This window comes from Littorina saxatilis, linkage group LG15 (assembly GCF_037325665.1).
Source record: "Littorina saxatilis isolate snail1 linkage group LG15, US_GU_Lsax_2.0, whole genome shotgun sequence".
NCBI lineage: Eukaryota > Metazoa > Mollusca > Gastropoda > Littorinimorpha > Littorinidae > Littorina > Littorina saxatilis.
In genome coordinates this window covers 36,042,410-36,068,656 of record NC_090259.1, presented here as the reverse complement: position 1 = coordinate 36,068,656, position 26,247 = coordinate 36,042,410, and the positions used below count along the sequence as shown (strand labels likewise).

The 26,247-nt window shown below is 47.0% G+C and overlaps 2 protein-coding genes across 2 annotated transcripts in view; one reads left to right on the top strand and one right to left on the bottom strand.

Moving 5' to 3' along the window:
* Nucleotides 1–9,554, top strand: part of LOC138949193 (cilia- and flagella-associated protein 157-like) — a 21,289-nt gene extending 11,735 nt beyond the window's left edge. Inside the window, exon 10 of the mRNA XM_070320972.1 lies at nucleotides 7,578–9,554. Within this exon, the coding sequence (XP_070177073.1) occupies nucleotides 7,578–7,727 (150 nt within the window). The 3' untranslated portion in view covers nucleotides 7,728–9,554. The remainder of the gene's footprint in view (nucleotides 1–7,577) is intronic.
* LOC138949194 (N-glycosylase/DNA lyase-like) lies at nucleotides 9,144–26,247 on the bottom strand. Its single transcript, XM_070320973.1, has 7 exons — nucleotides 26,122–26,247; nucleotides 20,742–20,832; nucleotides 18,712–19,479; nucleotides 17,715–17,859; nucleotides 11,767–11,816; nucleotides 11,067–11,123; nucleotides 9,144–10,170 (listed from the first exon to the last, which is right to left on the bottom strand). Exons 1-7 carry the CDS (start codon nucleotides 26,205–26,207, stop codon nucleotides 10,048–10,050), a joined length of 1,320 nt encoding a protein of 439 aa, XP_070177074.1. The 5' UTR covers nucleotides 26,208–26,247; the 3' UTR covers nucleotides 9,144–10,047.

The following is a 26,247-nucleotide window of genomic DNA, read 5'->3' as shown; positions in this document are numbered from 1 at the left end:
TAGCCTTACTAGGGGGGTCCGGGGGCATGCCCCCCCCCCCCCCCCCCCCCGAAACAATTTTCTCCAAAGCACCCAAATTGTGCAATTTGGTGTCATCTGAGCTCCGAGTTTGCCATTAAATTCAGTTTTCAGAACCATTTTTGCCTCCCCCATTTATTTTTTTGGCGGACACTTTTGCTTTTTCGGCGGAACAAAAATAAAATTCGGCGGGAATTTGCCTTTTGGCGGACAATTCCCATGCCTGAATTCTTTCTTTATTTGGTGTTAAATCGAAAATTTCAAAACTAAATTTTCATTTAATTAATATACTTACTCAACTCACATAAATGGCATCAACTTCAGTTCATTGCTAAGATATTGAAGTAGTACTCGACCCTGGTAAGGGGGGAAGTAACTCCCAAAGAAAACAAAGTCCGTAGTCAAGGACGGGAGTCACCTCCCCTACCGGTAACCCGCGCATGCGCGGTCCTACTACCGGCCGTCATTCCCCCACGGAAACACACACCTGTAACACATATAATGTTAGCGGGGATGGATGGGAGGGTATAAACGATGTGAGTTGAGTAAGTATATTAATTAAATGAAAATTTAGTTTTGAAATTTTCGATTCAATCACATATTCTTACCTCAACTCACATAAATGGCAGATTGCACATAAAGGCGGTGGGATACTCACATTAATCTCTTGGAAGTATCTGGCCTGCGGCAACCATAGCTGGGAGGCAGTTGGTACCGTCCGGATGAGTGCTGGCGATGCCCCGGAGGTAGTAGCTGAGGAAGACATCTTGAGCCGTCCAGTATGCAGCTTTGAGGACGTCTGACATCCTTCCAGACTTGAGGACAGCTAAGGAAGTTGCCCACGCTCAAGCCTCGTGCGTCCGAGGTGATCGAGGAGGAAGGACTGACTGCCCCCCCCCCTTTTTTTTGTCTGCCACCACTGATAAGCATGCCTTATAAGTGTGGAAGACCATCTGGAAAGCGTGGTTTTTGCAAAGTCTTTATTTCGGGCTGAAATGATCGAAATAAACAACAACTTCGGAGCAGATGCTCGAAACGGAGCGGTGCGCGACAAGTAAGCCTTAAACGCGCGTACCGGACAGTTAAAAAGATCCGGATCGCCGGGGGCTAAAAATGTCCCGGAGAGGCCGAATGAAATGATCGGTGAAAGTTGACCAGGTTTTTGATTCTTGGCGAGAAAATCGGGACGGAAACGCAGTGAAACCGAGCCGTCTCTTTCGAAAGTGATATCCCGGTCTAGGCCTGAGAGGCCGTGGATCTCACTGCCCCTCCGCGCGGAAGCGAGCAGTATGAGCATGAGAGTTTTGCGCGTAAGGTCAGAGAGACTAGCGTCTTGTAAAGGTTCAAAAGCACTAGAACGGAGAAATTCGAGTACTAGAAGAACGTCCCAAGCCGGGACAGAAGTTCTCTCCGTTGCAGAACTGAGGGCCGCGCCCTTTAGCACACTCGCGATAACTCCCCCGAGGGAGATGGAGCGTCCAAGTTGCTTAAAAGTAACAGAGATGGCTGAGCGGCGAGCGCGCAAAGTGGACGCGGCGCGTCCCCGAGCGGAGAGCCATGCCAGATGGTTTGCGACCTGCATTGATCGCAGGGCGACCGGGACAACATTGTCAGCCGCAAACCATCGAGTCCAAGCCAGCCAGTGTGACTAGTAGACAGAGGAGGTGGAACGCCTGTGAGCCTTCTGGCCTAAGTCCAAAGCGAAAACGGAGGCGCCTGAGCACCCCAGTGATCTCCGAACCCTCTCCAGGCGTGAGGATCCAGGCCCTCGGGGCGATTGTGCAGAGTCCCCGTTCTGGGCTGGAAAAGCTCCCCTCGCCGGCGGCCGAGCGGGATTGGCGGGCCGCTGGCGAGCCGCATGGGGTCCGGGAACTAATGCTGACTGGGCCGGCGCGGTGCCACGAGAAGGAGACGAAGCCGCTCTAAGTCGGCTTTAGGCTGAACCCTTCCGATGAGTGGAGTGGGAGGGAAGGCGTAAGCCTCTAGCCCTGTCCAGCTGATCGTCATCGCGTCGATCTGCCAAGCTTCCGGGTCCGGAAACAGACACAACGATCGGGAGGCGACGTGAAAAACTCGTGGCGAAAAGGACGACCATCGGACGCTCTACCTGCGCCCAAAGAAGGAGGAGCGCCTGATGGGTGATGGTCCACTCCGTGTGGAGGATCTGGAAGGAACGGCTGATGACGTCGGCAAGGACGTTCAGGCAGCCGGGCAGATAGCGAGCCGAGATCAGGATCTGATGGCGGGCGCACTAAGAAAGAGTCTCGCATGCTCGGCTGGACCACAGCCGAGATCGGGACCCGCCCTGTTTGTTGGAATAAGCAGAGACCGCCGTGTTGTCGTAAAGAAACAACACATGGGTGCCCTGGAAGGCGGAGAGAAAGTGATGAAAACCCAGAAAGACCGCCTCGAGCTCGAGGCGAATGCTGTGCCATAGCCGCTGCTCTTGTGACCACCGACCGGAAGTCGTGTGCGTGTCCAAGTGAGCCCCGCAGCCCTTTTGTGCTGCGCCCGCAAAGAGATGCGTGTAAGGAGGAGGAAGCGCTATGGGCACTCCCTGCAGAAGCCAAGGAGTGTTCATCCACTGAGGCGTGGTCTGCTGTAACCAGACCCCGAAACGGAACTGAGACGTCCCAGCCGTGTGACGTCGGATTCCAGACTGAACTGAGCGCCGCCTGAAAAGGGCGCGCCTGCAGTTTGTATAAACGACGTTGAGTGGGACGGACTGCCCACTCCCGTGAATCGAACACCATGCCTTGGTGCAACACCCCGGGGACGACCAAAATTCTGCCGTAAAGTCCCAAGAAGGGGTGGCCGAAAAACTCCTCTATAGCCTGCTTCCGCAGAAAGAGAAGGATTTCCGCCTGTAAAGTCTCCTGAGCGTCTGGGCTGACCGGAAACCGGAAGTTGGCCGGCGCCCTGGACGAAGGGGCTTTGCCTTCCTGCCAAGGAAGGCGGAACCCCGATCGAATCACCCCCATGCTCCATAGGCTGCTTGTCCGAGACAGCCAAGCCGGAAGAACCCGGAAGAGGCCGCCTGCTACCAAAAGGGTAGAGGCTGGGGGGGGGGGTGACTGGATCGGGGGTGGCTCATTGGGGGTTGGGCTTGCGCCCAGACCCCCGCTTCCCGAAGGAAGGTTTACGCTGGTAAGGGCGGGACCGTGACCCACCCCTACCTGCGCGAGACGACTGCTGCCCAGAAGAGCTGTCTGGCGCTGACGCAGAACTCCGTGGTTTGTTGCTGTGCTGCTTAAGAGCGAGTTCCGTCAGTTGCACCACATGTTGGTCACGAGTTTCCTCAGTTTGCTGCCGAAGGGCATCCAAAGAGCGTGACCCCAGCAACGCACCCTCTGAAAAGGGAGAGACTCTCAAAGAATCTATGGTGGCCTTATCCGTCAGGCGAGAGCCGTTAAGAAAAGCCTCGCGCCTCCAGAACACCACCTGAGAGTAGAGCCGAGCAGCAAGCGTCATCTGACTGTCAGTGACCTTCGCAAGCGCCGCCAGGAGCATGGCAGCATCAGCCTCAATAGCATCGTCACGAAACCTAAAAGGCTCGATGGACAAAGCGATGGCTCTCGTGAGAGACCGGATGAGCGTTTCCGCTAAAGAGGTCAGTTCAAGGGAAGAACGCCCGCTTTCCTCCAGCCCGAGTAGACTCTGTTCCGTACAAACGGAAGTCCTATCTCGGCTATAACCATCCTGCCGCAAGCGAGCCAGTTCCGGAGTCACCGGAAGTGGAGCTGTGGGCAGCGAAAAACAGGAGAGAAGAGAATGTGGCCTGCTAGGCAGCCGCGATCTTCTTGAGTTGGCTGGGAGGCCGCCGCCTGCCTGAGCCGAGGTTAACCAAGGCTGGGCAGAAGGGGGGGCTTCCCCATGAGCAGCCAAAAGAGGGTAGGGTGTGTTAGCGTCCGCCAACACCTGAGCCATCACAAACGGGACGGAAGGAGATTCCATGAAACGGAACTTCGCCTTCGTGTCCCCCGCGCCCGCAAAGTCTGCCAAAGCAGAAGGAGGGGATGCGACAACAGTAGAGTCGGCGGAGACACCCTCAGGGAAGTACCGTGAGGTTATCTCCGCAGCCAACTCCAGAGTAGGGCCCAGCTTATTGCATGGGTGGGAGCCCAAAATTGTTCCAAGACTGAACTTTTTTTAAGGCCGGGGTCCAGGGGCCGCCAAGGCCCCGGCGGGGTCCAGGGGCAGCGCCCTGGTGGGGGGTCCAGGGGGGCGAAGGCCCCCGTCCGAAAACGAATTTTATGAATTTAAAAGGGTTTCTCTGGCCTCTCCTGAGTTTAATTCTGATAAATAAGAACCTTGTTGGAGATACAAAAAGTAACAAAAACTAAAAATTTTAGGGACCTGGCAAGCATTAGAAACAACAAAAAGTGCACTATCAGTCCATTTGGCATAACACAGTATGAGATGACTATCAATGAGGGCGCAAAAAAAAAAAAAAAAAAAAAAAAAAAAAAAAATTGTCAAAATTTCTCTGAGACGGAAATCCGTCTGAGACGGAGGAACTCCCACCCATGTTATTGGGAATCCGTAAGGGGGTAACGGATTCGGAACGATCCTCATCCCCTTCCTGTTCCTCTGCAAAACCTTCCTGATCCCCATCGAAAGGAGGGTCCGGCAAACCGGAAACCCACCCATCCACGGAAGAGGAAGTGGCTAACGTCGGTTGAACAGTAGACGGAAGCGCCGCAAACTGTCCACCAACAGCACCGCCGACAACCGGAACCGCCGCGGCGGAACCGGAAGTCAGGGCCGGATGTCGATGCGTGACCAGGGACGGGATAGCAGGGACACTGCCACCGGAACCGCTAGCCCGCTGTCCTCCACCGGAAGTGCCTGCCACAGCACAACCGGAAGTCGAGGACGACAACCCGCGGGTAGGCCCGACCGGAAGCCCCGAGGGGAAACCAGAGGAGCCTACCCCCTGCGAGCTCGAAACAGGAACGGCGGCAGCCGGACCAAGAGCTACAGGACGATGACCGCCGACAGAATCTTGCAGGCCAGAGCTGGACAAGCAAGACGCTGCTGCCTGCCCCCCAGAGGCCGGGACAGCCGAAACTGATCCCAGGGGGGCAAGCTGGCGCGCTTCACCGCTCCCTAGCGCACCCGCCACGTGATGGACGGTGTACTGCCGGGGAGGAGCCGTCTGTGAACCCGAAGGAGACGCAAGAGCGTAACCAGGGAACGCAGGCAAGTGTGAGCCCCCCAAAAGATGGGGACTCCCACAAACGCCGCCCAACGCCGAAGCGCTAGAACCGGGCGGCGCTATGGACGCGAACCCCCCTGAAAAGGCAGGGGGATCCGCTACCGAACCGGAAAAATCCGGTCCGAGATCAGCCGAAGTGATCGTCGCTGAAGGCCGTAGCCTAGAAAGTGAAGCCACCCCCCCCACGCCAGGCGGGAGGGGAGCGACAGGCCTTTCCGCAGAATGCAAGGCAACCAAATCATGCTTCAAAGTAGCAAACATTGCCAAGATTTCTTCCCGAGACACGGACTCGCTAGGCCGAGGCGCCTGCGAGCGCGAGAGAGGAGAAGTAGCGCGTTCCTGCGTAAGAAAAACCGGTGACGGTGACGTGGAGTCAATCGAAACCCGTTCTGACTTCTTAGTCACCGGGTCAGTAACCAGAACTAAAGACGTAGCCTGTGACGAAGTTACAGAGGCACGCGTCTTTGATTTAGACTTAGACTTGTCCTTATCTTTCTCTTTCCCCGGTGAAGAGAGCAGAGAAACAAGTTTGCCCTTGCTTTTAGAGCATTTGTCCGCCATTTGCAATTTCGAACACGCGCACGTGGAGACGAATTACAACAGCGAAAAACTCAAACAAACGCAACGCGCAGCGAAGAGAAGTGAAACGATCTTACCTAAAGATAGCAACGCAAATACCAGGGTCAAATGGCCTTCCACAAAAGGCCAAGGCAAAAAAGATGCCGGAGTACCACAACACGTCTGTGCTCGAGTGTTGAAGTGGGTGGAATGACGGCCGGTAGTAGGACCGCGCATGCGCGGGTTACCGGTAGGGGAGGTGACTCCCGTCCTTGACTACGGACTTTGTTTTCTTTGGGAGTTACTTCCCCCCTTACCAGGGTCGAGTACTACTTCAATATCTTAGCAATGAACTGAAGTTAATGCCATTTATGTGAGTTGAGGTAAGAATATGTGATTGAATGTCGTTTTCAACCATTCAAGGTCATATCGCGACGGGGGAAGGGGGGAGATGGGATAGGGGAAAGGGGGGAGATGGGATAGAGCCACTTGTTAATTGTTTCTTGTTCACAAAAGCACTAATCAAAAAATTGCTCCAGGGGCTTGCAACGTAGTACAATATATGACCTTACTGGGAGAATGCAAGTTTCCAGTACAAAGGACGTAACATTTCTTACATACTGCTTGACTAAAATCTTTACAAACATTGACTATATTCTATACAAGAAACACTTAACAAGGGTAAAAGGAGAAACAGAACCTGTTAGTCGCCTCTTACGACATGCTGGTTAGCATCGGGTAAATTCTTTCTCGTCCCAACCAATATGGGACTCCCCCTAACCCGCGGGGGGTCCATGCCTGAATTACGTTCCTGCTTTCTCATAAACTTTTTAAAAAGATATATGTCTCGACATGTATTTCTCTCTCTCTCGACTGTACACAGAGATAAGAACAGCCTCGCTTTCACCTAGATCCTGCCTAAAAACAATGTTCAGACCTCATGTTCAGACTCGGCGTAATAATACCGAAAGGACTACTTTTTAGCGGTCAAGTTCAGTCGTCCGCATACTTGAAAGTGAAAAAAAGATGAAACGTTTTGCTACAGTATCGGAGGATGAACTGTCGAAGAAGAAAAAGAATCTCATGCCAACCACTACGCAGAAGACCATCCGAGTTGTCCAGAAGAAGTTCTGAAATACGTCACGTTCCAAATTAAAAGACGACATTCTATTCTCTTACGTCACTATTCTTGGTTTACGGTACCATTCGGCGGCTTTGCTACGAGAATGCCATAGTCTTGGTTGGCCGAGACCTTGAGGTGGAATGCGAGTGATTAGGTAAGGTTTGTTGATTTTGCTCGGAGAAGTGGTCCGTGTTCAAGCAAGTTTCTTTCTTCTTTGAAAACAAAAACCCTAAGACCAGTGTATGTCGAGATATATATGTTAATTGGATCTGTGATCCAAACATGCCTTTTGGTCAATCTCGATGGCAGTTTATTCCACTCGCCCTACGGGCTTGTGGAATAAACTTCCATCTCAATTGACCAAAAGCCATGTTTGGATCACAGATCCAATTAACGTATAATGTTCATGCACGAAATAGCATAAATGCGGATGTGCGAATACATTTTAGACAGTGCTACATTTTAAACATCATTTTCAACACTAAAAATTCAAAAATATCTATATTGTTACACTTAAGGCTTCACATGGGTTTGCTACTTGTCTGTGCGACGTGTACGGGTGACGTCATAGGTAGATGAACACGTCTTGCCTACACGTCGTGGATCTAGATCTCTCTAGTGTGTATGTTGCTCAATGTTCTTTGCGTGTTCTGTGTGCAGGCACTGTTCTATGCTGACCAGCTGTTAAGTCGAGCCCCACCAGGCGCACAAGAAAGCTTGATGAAGGAAATGCACCACAGCCAAGGGACACAACCCTCCCCACCCCTGGGACCCATCTCCTCTAAACAGCTTCTTCCTTCAGTCCGCTAGCATCTCATGTTGTCTTGTTGTTTCTCTACCGCCAAGCCTGGTGTGAGAGACAGTCAACACTACAACATGTTGTTGCTGTACAGCTCTTGTCACTCACATCGTTGCCATTTTGTTCATTTGCATCTATCAACCGGAAGTGGATGTCAAGGGTATACATTACTGAAGTCAAGTTCATTGTAGATCGTTAATGAAAAAAAGATGGAATTCGCAGACCTGGGAACCCATACGATTTCAGCGTATTTTGTACGCTTGATTGTCTAAAATACGATCAGTACGGTCGGTGGAAAATAAATACGATCAAACAAATTCATAGACTACTTTTCTTCACAATCGTAACTTACAGGCAAGAGAATCTTCCGCCGCTTGGCGGAAATCCGCTTTTTTAATGAGCCCCAGGGTCATTTGGGGGGGGGGGGGGGGGGGGGGTACGGTACTTTCATCCGCGTAACAGCTTCCATCGGCGATAGTTTATTCTCAATAGGCGTATTCTTATTTGGACTGAATGTTGCTTGTACGAAATTTGCTGAGTAGAACCCGAGGATGATAAGAATGCTGTCGGAAACAGCAGAGCAAGTGGTTTTATGCTTGTTCCGGAATTTGCCAAAGATTTCCGAGCGCTTTCTTTGTTTTTACGGATCGTGCAGTTTCTAGACCACGCGCCATTTTGGTCACCATGCATCGACGAATTACGAAAAGCGATAAGGCCCTTGCGGCCGAAATCGACTCAAGTGTGAAAAACAAATGGAATTTTGGTTGGCTTGAGGAGAGAGTGAAGACTTCGATTTGGTTGACGAAAGGCAAAGTCTAAAACGAACACACAGTGGAGCTCTCTGTTAACGATTTTGAACACATTGGTGAGAAATTACTGCAGCTTCAAGTGCACTGTTTTGTAAAGTTATGGTGTCTCCTGGTGCATGTTTTAGGTGTGGAAAATGCCAAAAACCCTCAGCTTCAGGGGGATAGCGCATTATTTTTTTTGCACGAGTGGAATTTTTACGTGTATGACCGTTTTTTACCCCGCCAAATTTAGGCAGCCATACGCCGTTTTCGGAGGAGCTACAAGTGCAAAACAGGGGTTCCCAGGTCTGAATTCAGTGTTTTACCAGGGAAACTCTATTTAGATGATTTTTTTTTTTTTTTAAATAACCCCTTGTTAAAAACACCTCTTGCACTTTGATTCACAAGATGTTTGAAGTGCTCAGTGTAGATTACAGATTGCAGGGGAGTTTTGTTGTGTGATTGTAACTTACTCAGGTTTACACTAGCAGCAAATAAAACTGACTGTATAGTCATGTTCTTCTGTTTGAAGAAATCTTTCGAAGCAGTCAGTGCTTGCTTGCGCTTCTGAGAAATCCCTTTATTCTTTTGTTTTAAGAAGTGAAGTCTCTCTCTCTCTCACACACACACACAACACAATTTGAAGGTACATTGGAATTTACACAAATATTCAATATATTTGTGTATGAAGATGCAATTACATTCAAAGATATTCAAGTATAATTGTTCACACCAAACAAATCCATTTTCCCACTGCAGGTTCTGTGATACTGTTCTCAGATTATTTTGTGTCATTTGTTTTCCTAGTATATACATTTGTTTTCAAGTGGCATGCAGTTTGTTGCTACATATAGTATTTTGAACAGCATATTTCATTTCTGTACATTCACATGGTAACACAGGCATAAATAAATGTAAACACTTACTGCAAAAAATGTTCTACATGCCTACTGTTATATTTATGAAATCACAGCATGCTTTTTACATTTGCTTTTTAATTTTGTCACATGCAAAAAATAATGTGAAAATAAAAACATGAATGAAATATAATCCTGCAGCATTTTCCATTCCTAACTGTTCTAGTGATTTTACCTTTATGAGCAGGTAACCCTGCTTCAAGAATAGTGCACACTTCAAATTATATTATTTGGTTTTGATTACGTTGTTTGTTCGTGATACAAAAAAGGGGAAAAACTGAACAAACATGCTTAAATTGTTCTGAAAAATTCTACCCATAAAGGTGATTGCACACATATTTTACCTGAGAAAGAACGAGAAGCATTGAATGAACACTTACCCTTTATCACACACACAACATTGTACATGGCAAAATATTAAGTGAGAGATACATTTTGTAGAAAAAATGGAAACCAAGGGTTTTTAAAATGGTTGGTAACTGAAATTCATGCAAGGATGCCTGCATACACTGCTGAGCAATCATATATATACACATTAATTAATTAATTAATACGAGAATGTATAACGTGCACATATCTCACCACAAGGCGACTCAAGGCGCACACATCCTAACCAATTGCACTGATTAAGCAGTTCTTCCAGTTTTCTTACTTGAACTTGAAGGTTTTGAATATTTTGCTTTCCCCTTTCCATCTTCAGTGCTATTGGATTGCCTCTTCTGTTTTACCATGGCTGGTGGCTTCTCAACCTAAAACAATTATGTAAGTTTTACATGATGGTGATTGTATATATATCATGCATATAAATACACAAACGACATACTGAACAAGAAATACTGTTTAATATTTTAACAAAAGAGTAGTGGTTGACACATACTACCCACAAAAAAAGAAGCTTCCAAAGCGTTTTTATGAAAAGAAGAAAATGTTAACAAGAACAGAAAAAGTAGAACAGAGTGATACAAGCCTGCATGAAAAACAAATTACTTCAGACTTTATTCTTACAGTAAAATGAACTGACAGTTGTATGTGAACAACAACAAAAAAATGCCTTGATACATTCCTGATTGTGTGCAGGAATGTGTTCTGTGACCAGAGATGGCCAAATTGTCCGCCCGGTCGCCAGGGGCGAGTAAAAATTCCGCCGGGCTAGTAGAAACCGCCTGGCAACTCGCCCGGCTGGCCAGTGAAAATTCTGGTCAAACGCAACATTTTTGGTTGTAATATTGAGTTTCAAATCACCGGGCCAGCGAAATTTCTGGCAGGCTAGTGATTCTCTTGCAGTAACTCGCCCGGCTGGTGAGTTAAAATTTTGGGATTTGGCCATCCCTGGTGACAGATTGAATTTCAATAACATTGATGTATATGCTTCCATTTGAAACTTCTTTCCTTGCCATTATTGGGACTCCGTTGCTGCACTCCACATGGCTTTGACCAGGCGTCAATCATCCCATGATCACTTGAAGTTTCAAATGAAAGCATATCAATGTATAAATAAATCCCTGCGCCTTGAATATGTGCTCGATATAAATTGCATAAAATAAAAAATAAAAAATAAATCCCTGCGCTTAGAACTGTACCCACGGAATACGCGCGATATAAGCCTCATATTGATTGATTGATGGTTTGGATTTACTAAACTCACTTGATCAGGTGAAGACTTTTTGCTCTGCATGTGTCTTAGTTCTGATGTAAACAAAACCTGCAAAAACCGAAAGTACACAGTATATATCTAGTACAGTTACCTTGTCATCAACACACACAAAAAACTGAAAGCAATCAATATTACATGTAGCACACTTGTTTTGTTTTTTAATAAATGAAATCCCAGTAAATTTTGTCTAAATATGCACTTTTGTTTCCTTTGTACACCATGGCCTATCAATCAGGCAATTACAAACATGACAAGCACCTTACTGTTGAAAGTTTACCAGAAGCACAAGTCAAGAACTTGGCTCTGGAGTGTAAGAAATGTTTCTGGAATTAATGTTTATGAATTTCATCAGAAGAAATGATGGTTTTTGTCACTTATAAATATAATGTGTAAATTATTTACTGATGGATATTACGACTCACCCATTACTAAGGTGAGTCAACAAGGCGGAGCACTAATAATAAGATGGAAAGAAAGGGATCTAAGGAACTCTGAATTTAGCCGACATGTGCAACAAGAGTAAGTGCGAGTTATGTGGAGCCAATCTCCTGGCACCTGAGGGAATAACAAGCATTGCAATAAACAAACAACTTTCATCATGTTCCTTTGTTGCTAAGATTTCTTCTTTGATAGCCAGACTAAACGCACACATTCAGTTTATTTTCCATTAAACACAGTGTCTGCTACTTACAGAATGAGCCCATCCGGCATAGGGTCCCCACAAATCCCTGAAGTGGTCTCCTGCAATGATGACATTACACTTGCTGCTTAATTCTACTTTGTACAACTTTTACCCCCATACACCATACATTTAATGTAATCTTATAGGTTACCTTTCCCAAAGTAACTGTAGAAATGACATTACTTTTTAAAAACGAATGGAAAATTTTATATGTAAATTTTCATTTGATTAATATACTTACCCGAATCACATATAGCATTTGACACAGTCTGAGATGCTAGGTACTGAAAACGCTTACCCGTCTAACATTTTTAAAGGGAAGCAACCCCATCACCAAAAAGGCTAAATATAGCCCTGGTAATGAGCAGGTACCCTGAGAGTTACCTCCCATTGGTGGATACTACGTCACTTCCTCTAACAACACATGGCAATATCATACGGCTTTAAAGAAACTAAAAAAAACATACGCGGGGCAGGCGGGGGGGAGGGCCTACACTATGTGATTCGGGTAAGTATATTAATCAAATGAAAATTTACTTATAAAATTTTCCATTAAATTACATATTCATACTCCGAATCACATATAGCAGATAACATCAACAAGGCGGTGGGAAAGAAAAAATCTAACTCACTCTAAAAACCTTGCCAGAAACTGGCCTGCTGCCAACAAGGCAGGAAGGGCCCGGTGGGAAAGAAAACTCTAACTCACTCTAACACCCTTGTCAGGAAATGGCCCGCTGCCAAAAAGTCAGGAAGGGCCAGAGAAACTCCTGATTGACAACCAGGATGTCTCTTAGGAAAAACTTGCTAAAGACAACTTCAGAGAGCCAGAAAGCTGTACCCAGTACTTCCCCCCGGACCGTAAAGGCCCAGGAAGAGAGAAGAGCCCCGGATTACATGAACCCGAGCCAAGAGGAGGGGAAAGACAATCTAACCCCCCCCCCCCTTTTTTATTGTAAGGCAAAGCCAAAGCCCGACAAGACCTGAGAGATATAGGTCAGCTCCAGAAAAGCGTGACCGATCTCCACACAAAAAGAAAGAGAGAGACACCCGAGTACAAAGTACCAGAGTCCAACTCCATAGTAAAACTCAAAAAGAACATAAGCGTTCCTAAAGTTCCAAGAACGTGAAGAAACGCTCACCCCCCAAAGCACGCTGTACTGCCTCTCTGCGTTAGAGTACAATCTAACCAAGGAAAGAATCATAGTACTCCTGGGTAGTGACATAAGAAACACGTCAAGAAAAAACCTGACTGCGATCTCTTGACATCGTCACCCATAAAGCATGCTAGAGAAGGGTGCCGTAACCAGCAGTCTTGCTGCTCTCAAAAGAGATGGTAACCAGTTATCCTCTATCCGTTCTTGCGAAAGCAGAAAGAGATAAAACGAGGAAGCAGCTACTTACAAAAGTGCGTAAACAACCGAAAGTGCGGAAGTCACAGCGGACGAAGCCTGGTGCGACCAGTGACCATAAACAAAATGGCTCAAAGCCATAGTGACCGCAGTTCAGTCTGCTTGTAGGTAATTGAAAGCGAATCAAGAACCCAAAGCCGAAAACAAGACTGGCAAGCATACACGAAAACTCGTGAAGCCGACCAGCCAAAAGACTCCCGAGACAAAGAGTTCTCAGGAAAAAACTGGAAGTTTACATTCGAGACCAAATCAAGAGCCTTCCTGAGTTTGGGCAAAAAACCAGAACGCGTCTGCCCACCTCTAAAAGACTGAGGGCCAGACACAGAGATCAACGGGCAAACGCCGTAGTCATAGTTGCCTGAGGTAGAAGGGTGACTGTAAAAGGAAACCCGACCTAACAGAAGTCGTTCTGACTCACCTCAGGATGAGGGTGAAGAAAGATTAGAAATCCGCAGTCACAGGAACCGTAAATGCCATAGTCACACCGCGAAAAGTAGGAGACAATTGCACAGGCCAAGGCTGAGAGCCGTGATGCCCGTAGGACAGCCATTGTTCCGAAGTACCCGCCGTACGCAGGTAAACGAAAGAAACAAAAGTTTCAGCTGCCAAAAAAGATGCTGGGCTAAGAGCCCACAGCAAAGAACATCAGCCAGACCTCTGCCAGAAGGAGAGGACTGGCCAAACTGAGAGAGAAGGTAAGCCACAAAGGATGACTCCTCAAACCTACATTGCCAAAGACAATGCCCCCTCAGAAAATCTGAATGTAACCTCCGAGGCCAACTCAAGCATACCTTAAGTTTGGACGAAACACCAGAACAAGTCTGATCGCTAGAGAAAGACAGAGTCGGACTCAGCGAAAGACAAACAATGACCACAAAGGTCAGTCGTTGTTTCTAAAAAACCCTGACGTAACTATGCCGTCGGTAAGAGAAACAACCTATCCGGCTAGCCGGAAGTGCGACAGAAGCAGCAGCCCGTGGCTGAAACGACTGTAACACTGACTGAGGCCGGAAGCTAGTATACCCGAAGGCCAGCCCTAGATCCGACCAGAAGAGACCTCAGCGGGTGCTCGAGCTGGTGGACCTAGTTCGCTGTGTAAAAAACTCAAGGAATTCACACCGTGAACTGCAAGTGCGAGAACAAAAACCCTCCGACACCAAACCCCATGAGCGTAGTGAAGCGAGGATATAAGCATCTGTTCTTCGTTCACTCCACCAAGGCTGAACGAAGAATAAAGATGTCATCAGCCAACTGATCTACACTGAAAGTGAACAGATCAAATACAACGGTCATAGGCCGAACAATGTTTGATGATCGTCTCCAAAGATGCCAGATCCAACAAACCGACGTCCTATCTCCTCTGAAGAGACAAGGATGTGTTCTAGTACTGACACAACCGAGTCTCTCGTAATCTGTTTTACCAGCAGAGGAAGCGACTCCTGCGTCACCAGAAAGGTGACCGCGGGAGAGCAAAGGACGAAAGCAAGCCGAACCCTTATGTAGCCGTAGCCAGCAAAGGCTGAGCCTGTTCCTTACCTTGCCATAAAAAAACAAGAAGAGGAACAGGGACAGAAGGAATACCACTTCAGGCATGAGAAAGCTTCGCCAAAACCTGCTAAAGGTGGTATGCCACAGAAGGGGACTCTTCGAACCGGAAGCGCGGAACGGAAGTCCGACGTCGCCGAAGAGGCAACCAAAGAGGAAGCCGAAACCGCCGATGCACCTTCCAGAAAATAAAGGGAAAAACCTGAGCTTTGACGGAAATCCCAAATATGTCTGTTCGCTAGCCACAGACTGAAGTCAGAGTGGACGAGCAAAAGCCGAAGTCACAGCCACCAGAGGCGGAAACAATGCACGGGATAACCGGAAACCGGAAACCCGCATACCAGGACATCATCTTCACTTATATCCTGACTGGTGTAAGAGTCAGAAAAAGCCGAGTGAACGTCCGAAGACGACGGAACTGAATAGACAGAAGCCACCCCCCCCGAAGGGTGACGTGACGACTGCCCCGGCCGAGGAGACCCAGAACGCCCGAAGGCCAGCCGCTGTTCCTCCCTCACAGACCACCATCGGAAAGAAGAGGAACCGTGTATCCGGACGAAGCCGGAAATGCAACCGACGAAGCCACCCAAAGCGGAAACGAGGGCTGCATAGACTGAGGCCGGAAGCCATAAATCCCAGAGGCCAGTCTCCAGTCAACCCCAGCACCGACCACAGAGTGTACGTGTGGGGAGGGACCTATGCTTCCTGTAAGGCCGGAAGCGCAGCAGCCGAGAACGGCTGCCGCCCGAGTTCTGAAACGGCCTTCTCCAGGAAATTAACGGGATGTAACCTCCGCCGCAGCTTCAAGAATAGCCTTGAGCCTTGACGGAAATCCCGACCGTGTCTCTTCGCTGACCACCGAGTGAACTTCAGAATGGACTAGTGAAGGACATTGACCGAAGTCATTAACCCGGAGGTGGAAGGATGCACGGAATAACCGGAAACCGAAAACCCATGACCCCGAAATCGTCCTGACTCGTCCCTTGACTATGAGGAAAAGGGTAAGTAGCACGACCATCCGAACCACCGGCCTGGATGAGCGGAAATCACAACACCCTCCGGGTGAAGCAACGACTGCCCCGGCTGAGGCACAGAGTGCACGAAAGCCGACCGCTCCCTCTCTGGCATCCATGCGGAAGTGTCAGGAAGAGGGACAGCGTATCCGGCCGAAGCCGGAAACGCAGCCACCGAAACCGCAGAATGCGGAAACAAAGACTGCGTAGACTGAGGCCGAAAGCCATAAAGCTCGGAGGCCAGTCTGCGGTCCATCCCGTCACCGACGTCAGAGCGTACGAGTGTAGGTGGACCTATGTTTTCGGTTGAACACCGGAAACGCAGCCGCCGAAACCGCAAAATGCGGAAACGAAGACTGCATAGACTGAGGCCGGAAGCCCTAAAGCCCGGAGGCCAGTCTGCTGTACATCCCGTCACCGTTGTCAGAGCGAACGCGTGAGGGAGGACCTATGCTTCCGGTCAAAGCCGGAAACGCAGAAGCCGAAACCACAGAAAGCGGAACCGACGACTGCGAAGACTGCGGCCGGAAGCCGTAAAGCCCGGAGGCCAGTCTGCCGTCCATCCCGTCACCGCTGGCAGAGCGAGCGCATGAGGGAGGACATATGCTTCCGGCCGAAACCGGAAACGCAGCGGCCGAAAACGGCCGCCGCTGCTGGTCGACAAAGTCCTGCCCGAAGGGGGTATTGTCACCAGTAGAATGCAGGGAGTGACCCTGCCCAAGTGAACTGTCTCCCGGCAGGGAGTGTCCAGACGCCACACGGGGGCTGTAGGACCAGTTCGACTTACTTGAAAGCACGCCAGCGGAGGTGGAAACTGCCGAGGCAGGAACTTGCACAGCGGAACCGGAAGGAACCCCCAACGAAGCTAGGGAATGAACATCCTCCACAGCAGACGGAAGTACAGCGCTGCCGGAAGCCGAGGAGTGCTGCATCTCTTCCTTGACCAAAATCCGAATCTCTGGAACAAGAGACTTCAACAGAGAAGACACAAGAGCCCCCTGCTCCGGAACCAACAACAATGGAGGCGGAGAAACAACAGGAGTGCTAGACCGCCCAACGGTACTAGAGCTAGGCGTAGAAATAGGCACAGACAAAATGGTGTTGTGGGAATCGTCAGAAACAACGACAACCACAGGTTTAGAACTAGAGGAAGACTTCGGCTTAATCTTGCCCTTCAAGTCAGACTTTCCACGACGTTTGTCTGCGTCAGCCATGCTGACTGACAACAACAAACGGAACACAAGGCAAAAAATTACTGAAAAAACGTAAGTCCAAATGGACAGAAAACTCAGTAACTACAAACAGTTCAAAGAACAACAAGACTAACCAAGCTCGCAAACTACGGGAGTAGGCAAGCACAGGTTAAAAACCAAACATATCGAAGTCAGCCACGCTAACTAGAATACAAATGGCGACAACGCAAACACAGCCACTGATACTACAAGTCCAAACGGACGAAATAACAGTAGCTACAACAGCGAAAAAGTTCGTAAACAACAAACAAAACAAGAACGAGCTCACCAAACAGGAGCCCGCACGGGAGAAAGACAGGTAAAACGTGGCCGGCAGGTGAAAACTTCACAACAGACTGCCACGGGAGCGCAAAATCAGAAACACCCTCTCTCTAGGACGCTGAAAAGTCGTATGATATTGCCATGTGTTGTTAGAGGAAGTGACGTAGTATCCACCAATGGGAGGTAACTCTCAGGGTACCTGCTCATTACCAGGGCTATTTTTAGCCTTTTTGGTGATGGGGTTGCTTCCCTTTAAAAATGTTAGACGGGTAAGCGTTTTCAGTACCTAGCATCTCAGACTGTGTCAAATGCTATATGTGATTCGGAGTAAGAATATGTAATTTAATTTACAATTTACAAGCTAAAAGTATCCCTAAAATTACCTGTGAATTTTCAAATGCTCATTTGTAGATAACAATAATAATTGCAGTCCCAAGAATAATAAGAAAGTAATTAGAGAAAGAGTTGCTCACCTATCTCCTGGTAGAGTTTACCAGTGACAGACTTGGCTGCTTGCAGTTTGGGCAGGTAGTGGCGGGCAGCAAACTGCCAGACATGTGTGTCCACTGGTATGGCGCCCGTCTTGTCCAGAGACATTAGGCACACACAGTCTGCTACCTGCAAGTTCACCTCTACTCTTCATCTTCTCTTCACAACCACAAAGCAGCACAGCAACAAACGCTATTTATACCATATGTATTTGCATAAAAGTATCATTTATTCCCAATGGTTGACAAAGAACTTGTTATGTCTTCTGACCATGGTGTTCCGTACTCATCATACAGAATAAAATGTGTAACTTCATGATGATAAGTGCTCTGTACCTATTCATACCTAAATACACAACCAACTTTAGGATAATACTACACTGATTCACACATCAGATTTATCAGGCAAAAAGGAGTAGTAGTTGTTGCGACTGTTGAAGCTGAAGGAAACAGCACTATCAGCTTGTGAAATCCAATTGGTTCCCATTCCATCTTCTCTTAAACAGGGGTTCAACTAATATTTTACTTTTCACATCATGATAGGCGTGTGTAATGATATCCATGGTACCTGTGAAACACCAGGAACCCAGTACCTCTGAGCTATAGCGGATACTGTTATATTGTGCTTACTGAGAGTATCTTCCCTTTCCTTATGGCTGTACTTCCTGCAAGATGGATACCTCAATACAATGTTGAAACTGAACTACTTCTCCTGAGTCTGCAGTGAGCGTGAGTGAATGACACACATAAAACAACATGAACAGTTAAACAATAACATCACAGCGTGCTTCTGTGTCCGCTAAAGAGTACCGGAGAAAACGATGCTCAAGTGTTTAGACATTGAAAATGCTCCACACAACACAGCACAACAACAGAAATATCTTGAATATATTCAAAAGATTCTTAAGAATAAAATTTTGCAATAAACACAACCCCTGCCTAAAGAAAGCAACGACCAATAAATGATGTGTAACAAACACACCTTTGCCCCAACACCGCACAGCGTCATGAGTTCAGCTTTGGCCTCTTCATAGGATTGGTGGCGTAGCGACGACACCCAGTCTTGCCCGTGGTTGTCTATGATGTGCCTGGCAGACTTGGAGATGAACTTTGCCCTGTAGCCGAAGCCTAACTCACGCAGCTTCTCCTCCATCCCTTCCTGGGCCAGGGAGGAAACGGAAGGAAAAGTGTGATACATCTTGCCCTCCACCTCCGCCACAGGCTGTCCGTAATGGGCGCACAGTTTGTCCACCATGCTGGTGATGCGCGCGATGTTGTTGTTGGAGGAACAGATGAAGGAGAAGAGGTTCTCCACGGGGTCCTGACGCAGGATACGGATACCCCAGAAATCTCTGGCTGTCTTGCTGAAATACGGGTCAGCCTGAGACCACTGATCATAGAGATTCTCAATATCCACGCCCAGTTGGAAGTAGTCCTCCAGAATAGACACCAAAACCATGTCATCTTCTTTCTTTTCAACTTTAATGTCAAAATAGTCTATGCCAGCGGCATCATTCTTGCACTGCTTCGCTAGGGCGAGATTTGCACTGCAAGCATATTTTGTCTCAAGCAACACTTTCTGATCCACTGAGTCAAATGTGATTTTGTGGTTACTTGTTGTCTTCGCTGTTGCTCTGTGTTGTTTTCTGGAAGTGTGGTAACTGGCATCTGTTTCCTCAGCCTTGAATGCAGATTTCACTTCTGTTTTGATACGACAGCTGTTAACGTCTTTGTTTGATGATTCATAGACCTGTAACAAAATGTTAAGCATTGCAAATCAGAAAAATTAAAATATACACCACTAAATGCAATGCAAAATTGGTGCTTGAAACTACTTATGACTCAAGCTGTCTTCCAGCCTTTTGGAAACAATTAGAGGCTACACAAAAAGTGTGCAGCCTTTCCACGAAGGAGGCATGGTAAGACTATTTGGTTACCTCACTTTTCACAAGAGCCACCCTCCTCCAACTCCACAGGATCATTCCAACGCCCGTGCTGCCCCAAGACACCTTCAAGGAAGAAAGTTGCATCATGGCACTGAAAAAAGCTGCTGCAGCAATGATCTTCATCATTCCCCCAAAAGTGCCATGTACTTTTTGATGTTGGAAAACAGATGAATGGAAGTGGGATGGTGCCATGTCAAGTGAGCATGATGGGTGGCCAATGACCTGTAAGCTACAGTCACGCACAGTTGACACAGAAATTGCAGCCTTGTGTACCGAGGCATTGTAATTCATTGGCGTTTGGTTGTAATTATGTCACAAAGCTGTCTCGGCAGTGTCCAACAGACCTCTGCGTAGACTGTCTGGCCCTTTTCCAGGTATTTCACAAGTATGATTCCTTTGGCATCCAAGAAACCCACGTCATGGCCTTCCCAGCAGAACGAACAACGTTTGACTTCTTATGCAGACAGGAATACATGTGCTTCCACTGCTTGACTGCTCTTTTCTCTGCAGTTGAAAATGGTGCACCCATGTCTCATCCCTGGTAACATACCTTGCAAGAAATTCCTCTGGATCAGCATCATACAGTTGTGGGTTCTCTCCAAACATTTCCAGCCTGAGGCGCTTCTTGTTCTTGGTCAGAAGTTTGAGCACCCAAAAGCCTGGCAGAAACCTTTCTCATGGCCAAAATTTCATCTGTATTTGTATTTGAAATGCAGATTGTTGAAGGAATACTTCTCACAGAAAGCTGCCAATTAGCCATCACAAGTTCACTGACCTGTGATATTGTTTCCTGGGTTACCGCAGTTAAATACATTCAGCTACATAGATAATCTTTCAAAGGACTTCCTCCCTCCCCAAAATATCATCCACCAAGCATTTGCTAAAAACAACTTCTTTGTGTTCTCTGATGACAGTATTAATGGGAAAAAAGTCAATCAAACGATTCTATGTTAAGTTTGATATTTTTGTAAAAATGTGAGACCAGCTGTGTGGTTACTGTGCAACCTGCTATGTGCTTCTCCTGAACACCACATCATCATGCCTGTGAACAAAGAATATCGCTCACCTGATAATAGAGATGTGTTTCATCCTGTTTGAGCCGCCACACCCTGTCAGCAAGAACGCCAAGCCACTCCCCTGCACCAGCCTCCCGCCAACTGCACACAGCCATCAACATCGTACACCATGCAGTCAGTAACCACATTTACACAACAAGCCACTCCCCTGCACCAGTCTTCCACCATCTGCCCACAGCCACCAACATTGTACCCCATGCAGTCAGTAACCACACATACACAACAAGCCATTCCCCTGCACCAGTCTTCCACCATCTGCTCACAGCCACCAACATTGTACCCCATGCAGTCAGTAACCACACATACACAACAAGCCATTTCCCTGCACCAGTCTTCCCCCATCTGCCCACAGCCACCAACATTGTACCCCATGCAGTCAGTAACCACACATACACAACAAGCCATTCCCCTGCACCGGTCTTCCACCATCTGCCCACAGCCACCAACATTGTACCCCATGCAGTCAGTAACCACACATACACAACAAGCCATTCCCCTGCACCAGTCTTCCACCATCTGCCCACAGCCACCAACATTGTACCCCATGCAGTCAGTAACCACACATACACAACAAGAAAAGAAAGAAGGCAAGTCAGTCCCGCAAGATCATTTTGTGCCAGGCTATCACACCTTTGCTTGAACAGGTAACTAAGATTTGCAGTACAGGAAGTAATACATAAGTGCACTAAGAAAAATGTACTTTGAAACATCCCAGAACCCAACTCAGACAAATTGGTCGAAAAATGGAGGGGTCTTCATTGGGAATTTGCTGGTCGTGGTTCATCACAAGGGAGACAACTGCTTGGCAGTCCACTAGCATGCTGCTTCTGTTTAAGACTTTAATTCGATCATCGAGCGTCAGAATTTGTTGCTGTTGGCGTCACAATGTTCAACGATGGCAAAACTCCAAAAAAATTAATTGAACTTGCACAATGCGCTCAAACAGAAAACAGCTTAAAGGGCAACTGTTGGGTTGTGGCTCTCAAAATCTGTTCAGCAGAATGAGTTCTCATGTAACTGAAACTATACTTAAAAGTTACTTGGTGATTTTGACAGCTTGATAACACAAGTCCCAAGATTTTAGACATGCTACAATGCCTTTAATCGAAGAAAGTTTCCATTCTTGAGTCAATGCAGCCCGCTCAAAAATTACTTCCCTTGGACGCGTGACGTCTGCAGACGAATCGGCTGGGTGGAACGGCGCTCTCTTTATGTCGTGTAGTGGGCGCAATCGGGTTGTCTAGTCATGCCCTCAAGCATACTTCACGAGTAGGTGAAGAGAAACTTAGGACGGGGTGCAAGGGCGACTACTCCCAGGCCAAAATTTCGCAGTAAATAACGGAGTTCATAACATGTATTCCGCCCCCCTCCTGCTTTTGTTCAGGTGTTCCCACTTGAACCCTGTTTTTGTTCAACTTATTGGCAGATAATGAGATATTGTCACGCGCTGAGGGACACACACACACACACAGACACAATCCCGCACTCGCAGACAGACAGACAGACCCCGCCCCCCCCCCCCCCCCCCCCCCCCTTTTTAATGCCTTACAAATACAAATATTAGGATTGGGAATCAATACAAACGCTCATAATTGACCTATTTTTGGTCAAAACACGAAGTGCTAATCATGGTTGAGTGTACAATCCGTTAACTTGAACCCTGTTTTTGTTCAACTTATTGGCAGATATTGTCATGCGCTGAGGGACACACACACACACACACATACACACGTGTAATCACACAAACATGTGTAATCCCACACACATATATTATATGTGTAATCACACACACACACACACACACACCGGATAACCATCACACACACAGTTTGACAAATTCATCTTTGATTTTTTGCGGCCGAACCCCCCTCCCCCATTTTCCACACTCGCTCCACTGTTTCATCTTTGTCTCTGTCTCTCTGCCCTTTATCTTATCTCGTCTACCTACTTGAGTGAGTAACTGAAGAGGTATTGTCATCATCTCTATACTAGGTTTTCCCACTGACAGAGTTGGTCTTTGTCTTGAAGGTTGTACCTCACACCTACACGGTTATTGGCGTGACACCTCAAGCGGACCTGCTACTTCATAAGTGTAAAGTGTCTGACCGGGGACAAAAGGGTCTGTGGTAGAGCAACTATGATTTAAACGGGTGGATGGGGAGGTAGCAACAGCATGTGAACCACTCTAGAAATGACTTGTGAAGGTTGCAGTCGGTCAGATCAAAGAAGAGAAAATGGGAACGTGGGTCTTGAGAAGATACCACCACCCCAATACTTTACTTTCTGCAAGAATCAATCACGCGTACAGAAGTACAGATGTCCAGTTGTAGTCTACATTGTACTGTAGTCTTCGCAGCGGCCTTATCGGTTTCCCCTAGTGACGTCACTGCAGACAGGCCAGAGGCTAACGCTGCGTTGGCTCTTCTTGTGCTGACAGAGTTGTCGGTCACGGATTTCGAGTCGTTTCAGCCTGCCAACTGCTTCGTTTTCTTGCGGATTGTGAGTACTAGCAGAAAGTTTCACGCAATTTTAATGGTTTCAAACTAATGATAAAAGTGTGCTCTTGTGGACCAAATCAACAGTCTTAAGTTGAATCAACTCGGGAAACTCTTAAACGCGTTTTTGCACGCAACTCCGCGCATTTTTGAAGCCAGGCAACCCGACAGCTGCCCTTTAAGAACTCAAGTCAAGAAAACTGTTGTACATGCTACTGTAATTGAGTTGTTGAACACACAGTCATTGAATATATTCACAAAAAATGATGCCAAAAAGAATGCTTAGCGGGTCTGCAATACTGCAGGTAACATCCACGGTTTCATATTGAGGGTTTTTTTTTAACTGCACCTACTCTTCCTCCCCTTACCCTGATCCAAGGGCTGTCTTTCAATTGAGAAAGCAAAGGGTTGGACGGGGTCAACAGTCAAAACCAAGGTGCATGCCATAGTAAAGACCTGCAGAGAAAATGTTAAGACTGACCAGCGGCCCAAGACTTATTTGATTGCACTCACAATAGCCTTGACCCACAAGTCAGCAGCGAATGTGATAAACGGGTTATCTCCCCTGAAAAGCGAAGCAAGCTTCGAAGATGGCGACGATGGAAAAGAGAAGAACTGTGAGCGAACTGCGAAAGGTGTGTGTGGGTGTGATGTGTGTCAGTGTGTGTGTATATGCGCGTGCTGTGTGTGTGTGTGGCTGTGCTTGCGTGAGCTTGTGTGTGTGTGTGTGTGAGAGAGAGAGAGAGAGAGAGAGCGATAGTGAGAGTAGGGTATGGTTGTTGGTGAAAGTTGAGTTGGACGCTGGGGTTGGGCGGGTGTGTGTGTCAGAGAGGGTTGTGTGTGTGTGGGGGGGGGGGGGTGGACTGCGTGTGTGTGTTTATTTGTGTGTGTGAGGGTTGTGTGTGGGGGGGGGTTTGACTGCGTGTGTGGGTTTATTTGTGTGTGTGTGGGTTGTGTGTGTGTGTGTGTGGGGGGGGGGTTTGACTGCGTGTGTGGGTTTATTTGTGTGTGTGAGGGTTGTGTGTGTGTGTGTGTGTGTGGGACTGCGTGTGTGTGTTTATTTGTGTGTGGTGTGTGTGTGCCTTTCGCCTTGTATTGAGGAAATTAAACTGCGTTTGCGTATTAAGTGTGTGTTTCCAAGCGTGCGTGTATGTTAGGCATATCTCAGTAGGTGTGTATGTGCGCGTACGTGCAATGTGTGTGCGTGCGCGCATGTGTTTGTGTATGTATGTATGTATGTGTGTGTGTGTGTGTGTGTGTGTGTGTGTGTGTGTGTGTGTGTGTGTGTGTGTGTGTGAGAGAGATAAACAAGCTATCAAGAACAAAACAAAACTGAACAAACGAAATGTTTTCCCCCCAACTCTGATTATTGCTTGTTTCGGAGACGACTGTGATTTTGACTTTTTGAGTAAGCCTACACGAACACACAAGCTCAATACAGCCGGCAACAAGTTCGCCGGTCGGGACAGTGAAATACTATTTCAAATAGATCTATTTCACTAAGAATGTCAATGGATATAGGGCAACATACTTATTTTTTAAATCAGTGATTGATTAGATCGTCATATTTTTGTGACACTGAGACCAAACCATCAAAAAATTAGCAATAGGCCTTGAATCAAAGTCGTGCGAGATCTGACCTTGCTGCAAATGTACGTGTACGACTTGATTGTGTTGACGTTCAACTGGTAAGCTGGGCGATTGCAGGCTTTTATCCAGCGAAGGCAGCGATCTAGATGGTACAGATGCTTTCCCGGTTTCACAAATGGGATGAATTTCACGCCAACACAGCGTTCAGGATACCTATCATCCGTTTTACATTGTCCCCAAGCACAGCGCTTGTTAGGCGGCATTTGTGTGTGTTTGCTTCCTAAAACAAGGGAAGTAACTCCCAGAGCCTCGATATGTGGATATGGTTAATTAACAACCACACCTGATGGTCTGACCGCGATGGGTGACTAAATAATGAGGGGCATGTGCTGCGTGTACTGATTGAATATTTACAAACCGGCTTTGAGTTTGACAATTACTAGTCAAATACTACTAATACTTGTAAGAAGGTCAAAGTCGTTATTGGCCCATTGTTGGTAAGTCGTCCGTCTGAAAACTTGAAAGAAGGTGTCGCCATACGGAGGTTAGTTACAGTGTGAAAAACATCGGTGACCAGAAATAGGGTCGGCAAACGTAGGATATGGTATAAGTCATTATATAGCGGTACTGTTGAACTTTAGCGTCGTAAATTCATAGCTCAGAATCCAGTGGCATATATTATTGACTTATTTTTGATAAGTCCCTTTAATCAAACCAAAGAATATTTATTGTGAAATTAATTGACGGATTGAGCTCGAAACTTCTGCAAAATTATTTGATTTGGTAATTTATCGACGAAATTGACGAGAAAATGAATACGTAATATAACTAATATCGACCGAGTTGCCTCCCCTCCTTCGAAAACATGGCTGTACCCATGTTTTCCTTCTAAAACCGGTAATCTTGAACTTTAGCGTGTTAAATTCATAGCTCATAATTCAGAAGCATTTGTCTCCAAATTTATAGAACCTGCACATTTTCGTCGATTGAACAACCAAATTAAATTATGCTTTGGCCTTAGTTTGGGTTCTTTGGCTTGCTTACATGGACTTGTATCAAAAATAAGTAAAGAATGTCACTGGATTCTGAGCTATGAATTTAACACGCTAAATCAAAGGTATCTAAAATAAGTTGTTGAGCTTACAAATACAAGAGCAGGTTCTGCAAAATTGGAGGCTTAAATTGCAGTGGATTCTGAGCCATGAATTTACGACGCTAAAGTTCAACATTACCAGGTTTTGGTGATAAAATAGCGAAACTTCAAGCATCGGACATCAGTACATACCGAAAAGATTGTCCACACAAAAGAACTGCGTCGAGTCGAAGTTGTCGTCTGCTACAAGGGAAAGATCGCCATAAGGACGCCGCCATCTTAGGGAGAATAACTCCCGCCAAGAATTATACTTCCGGT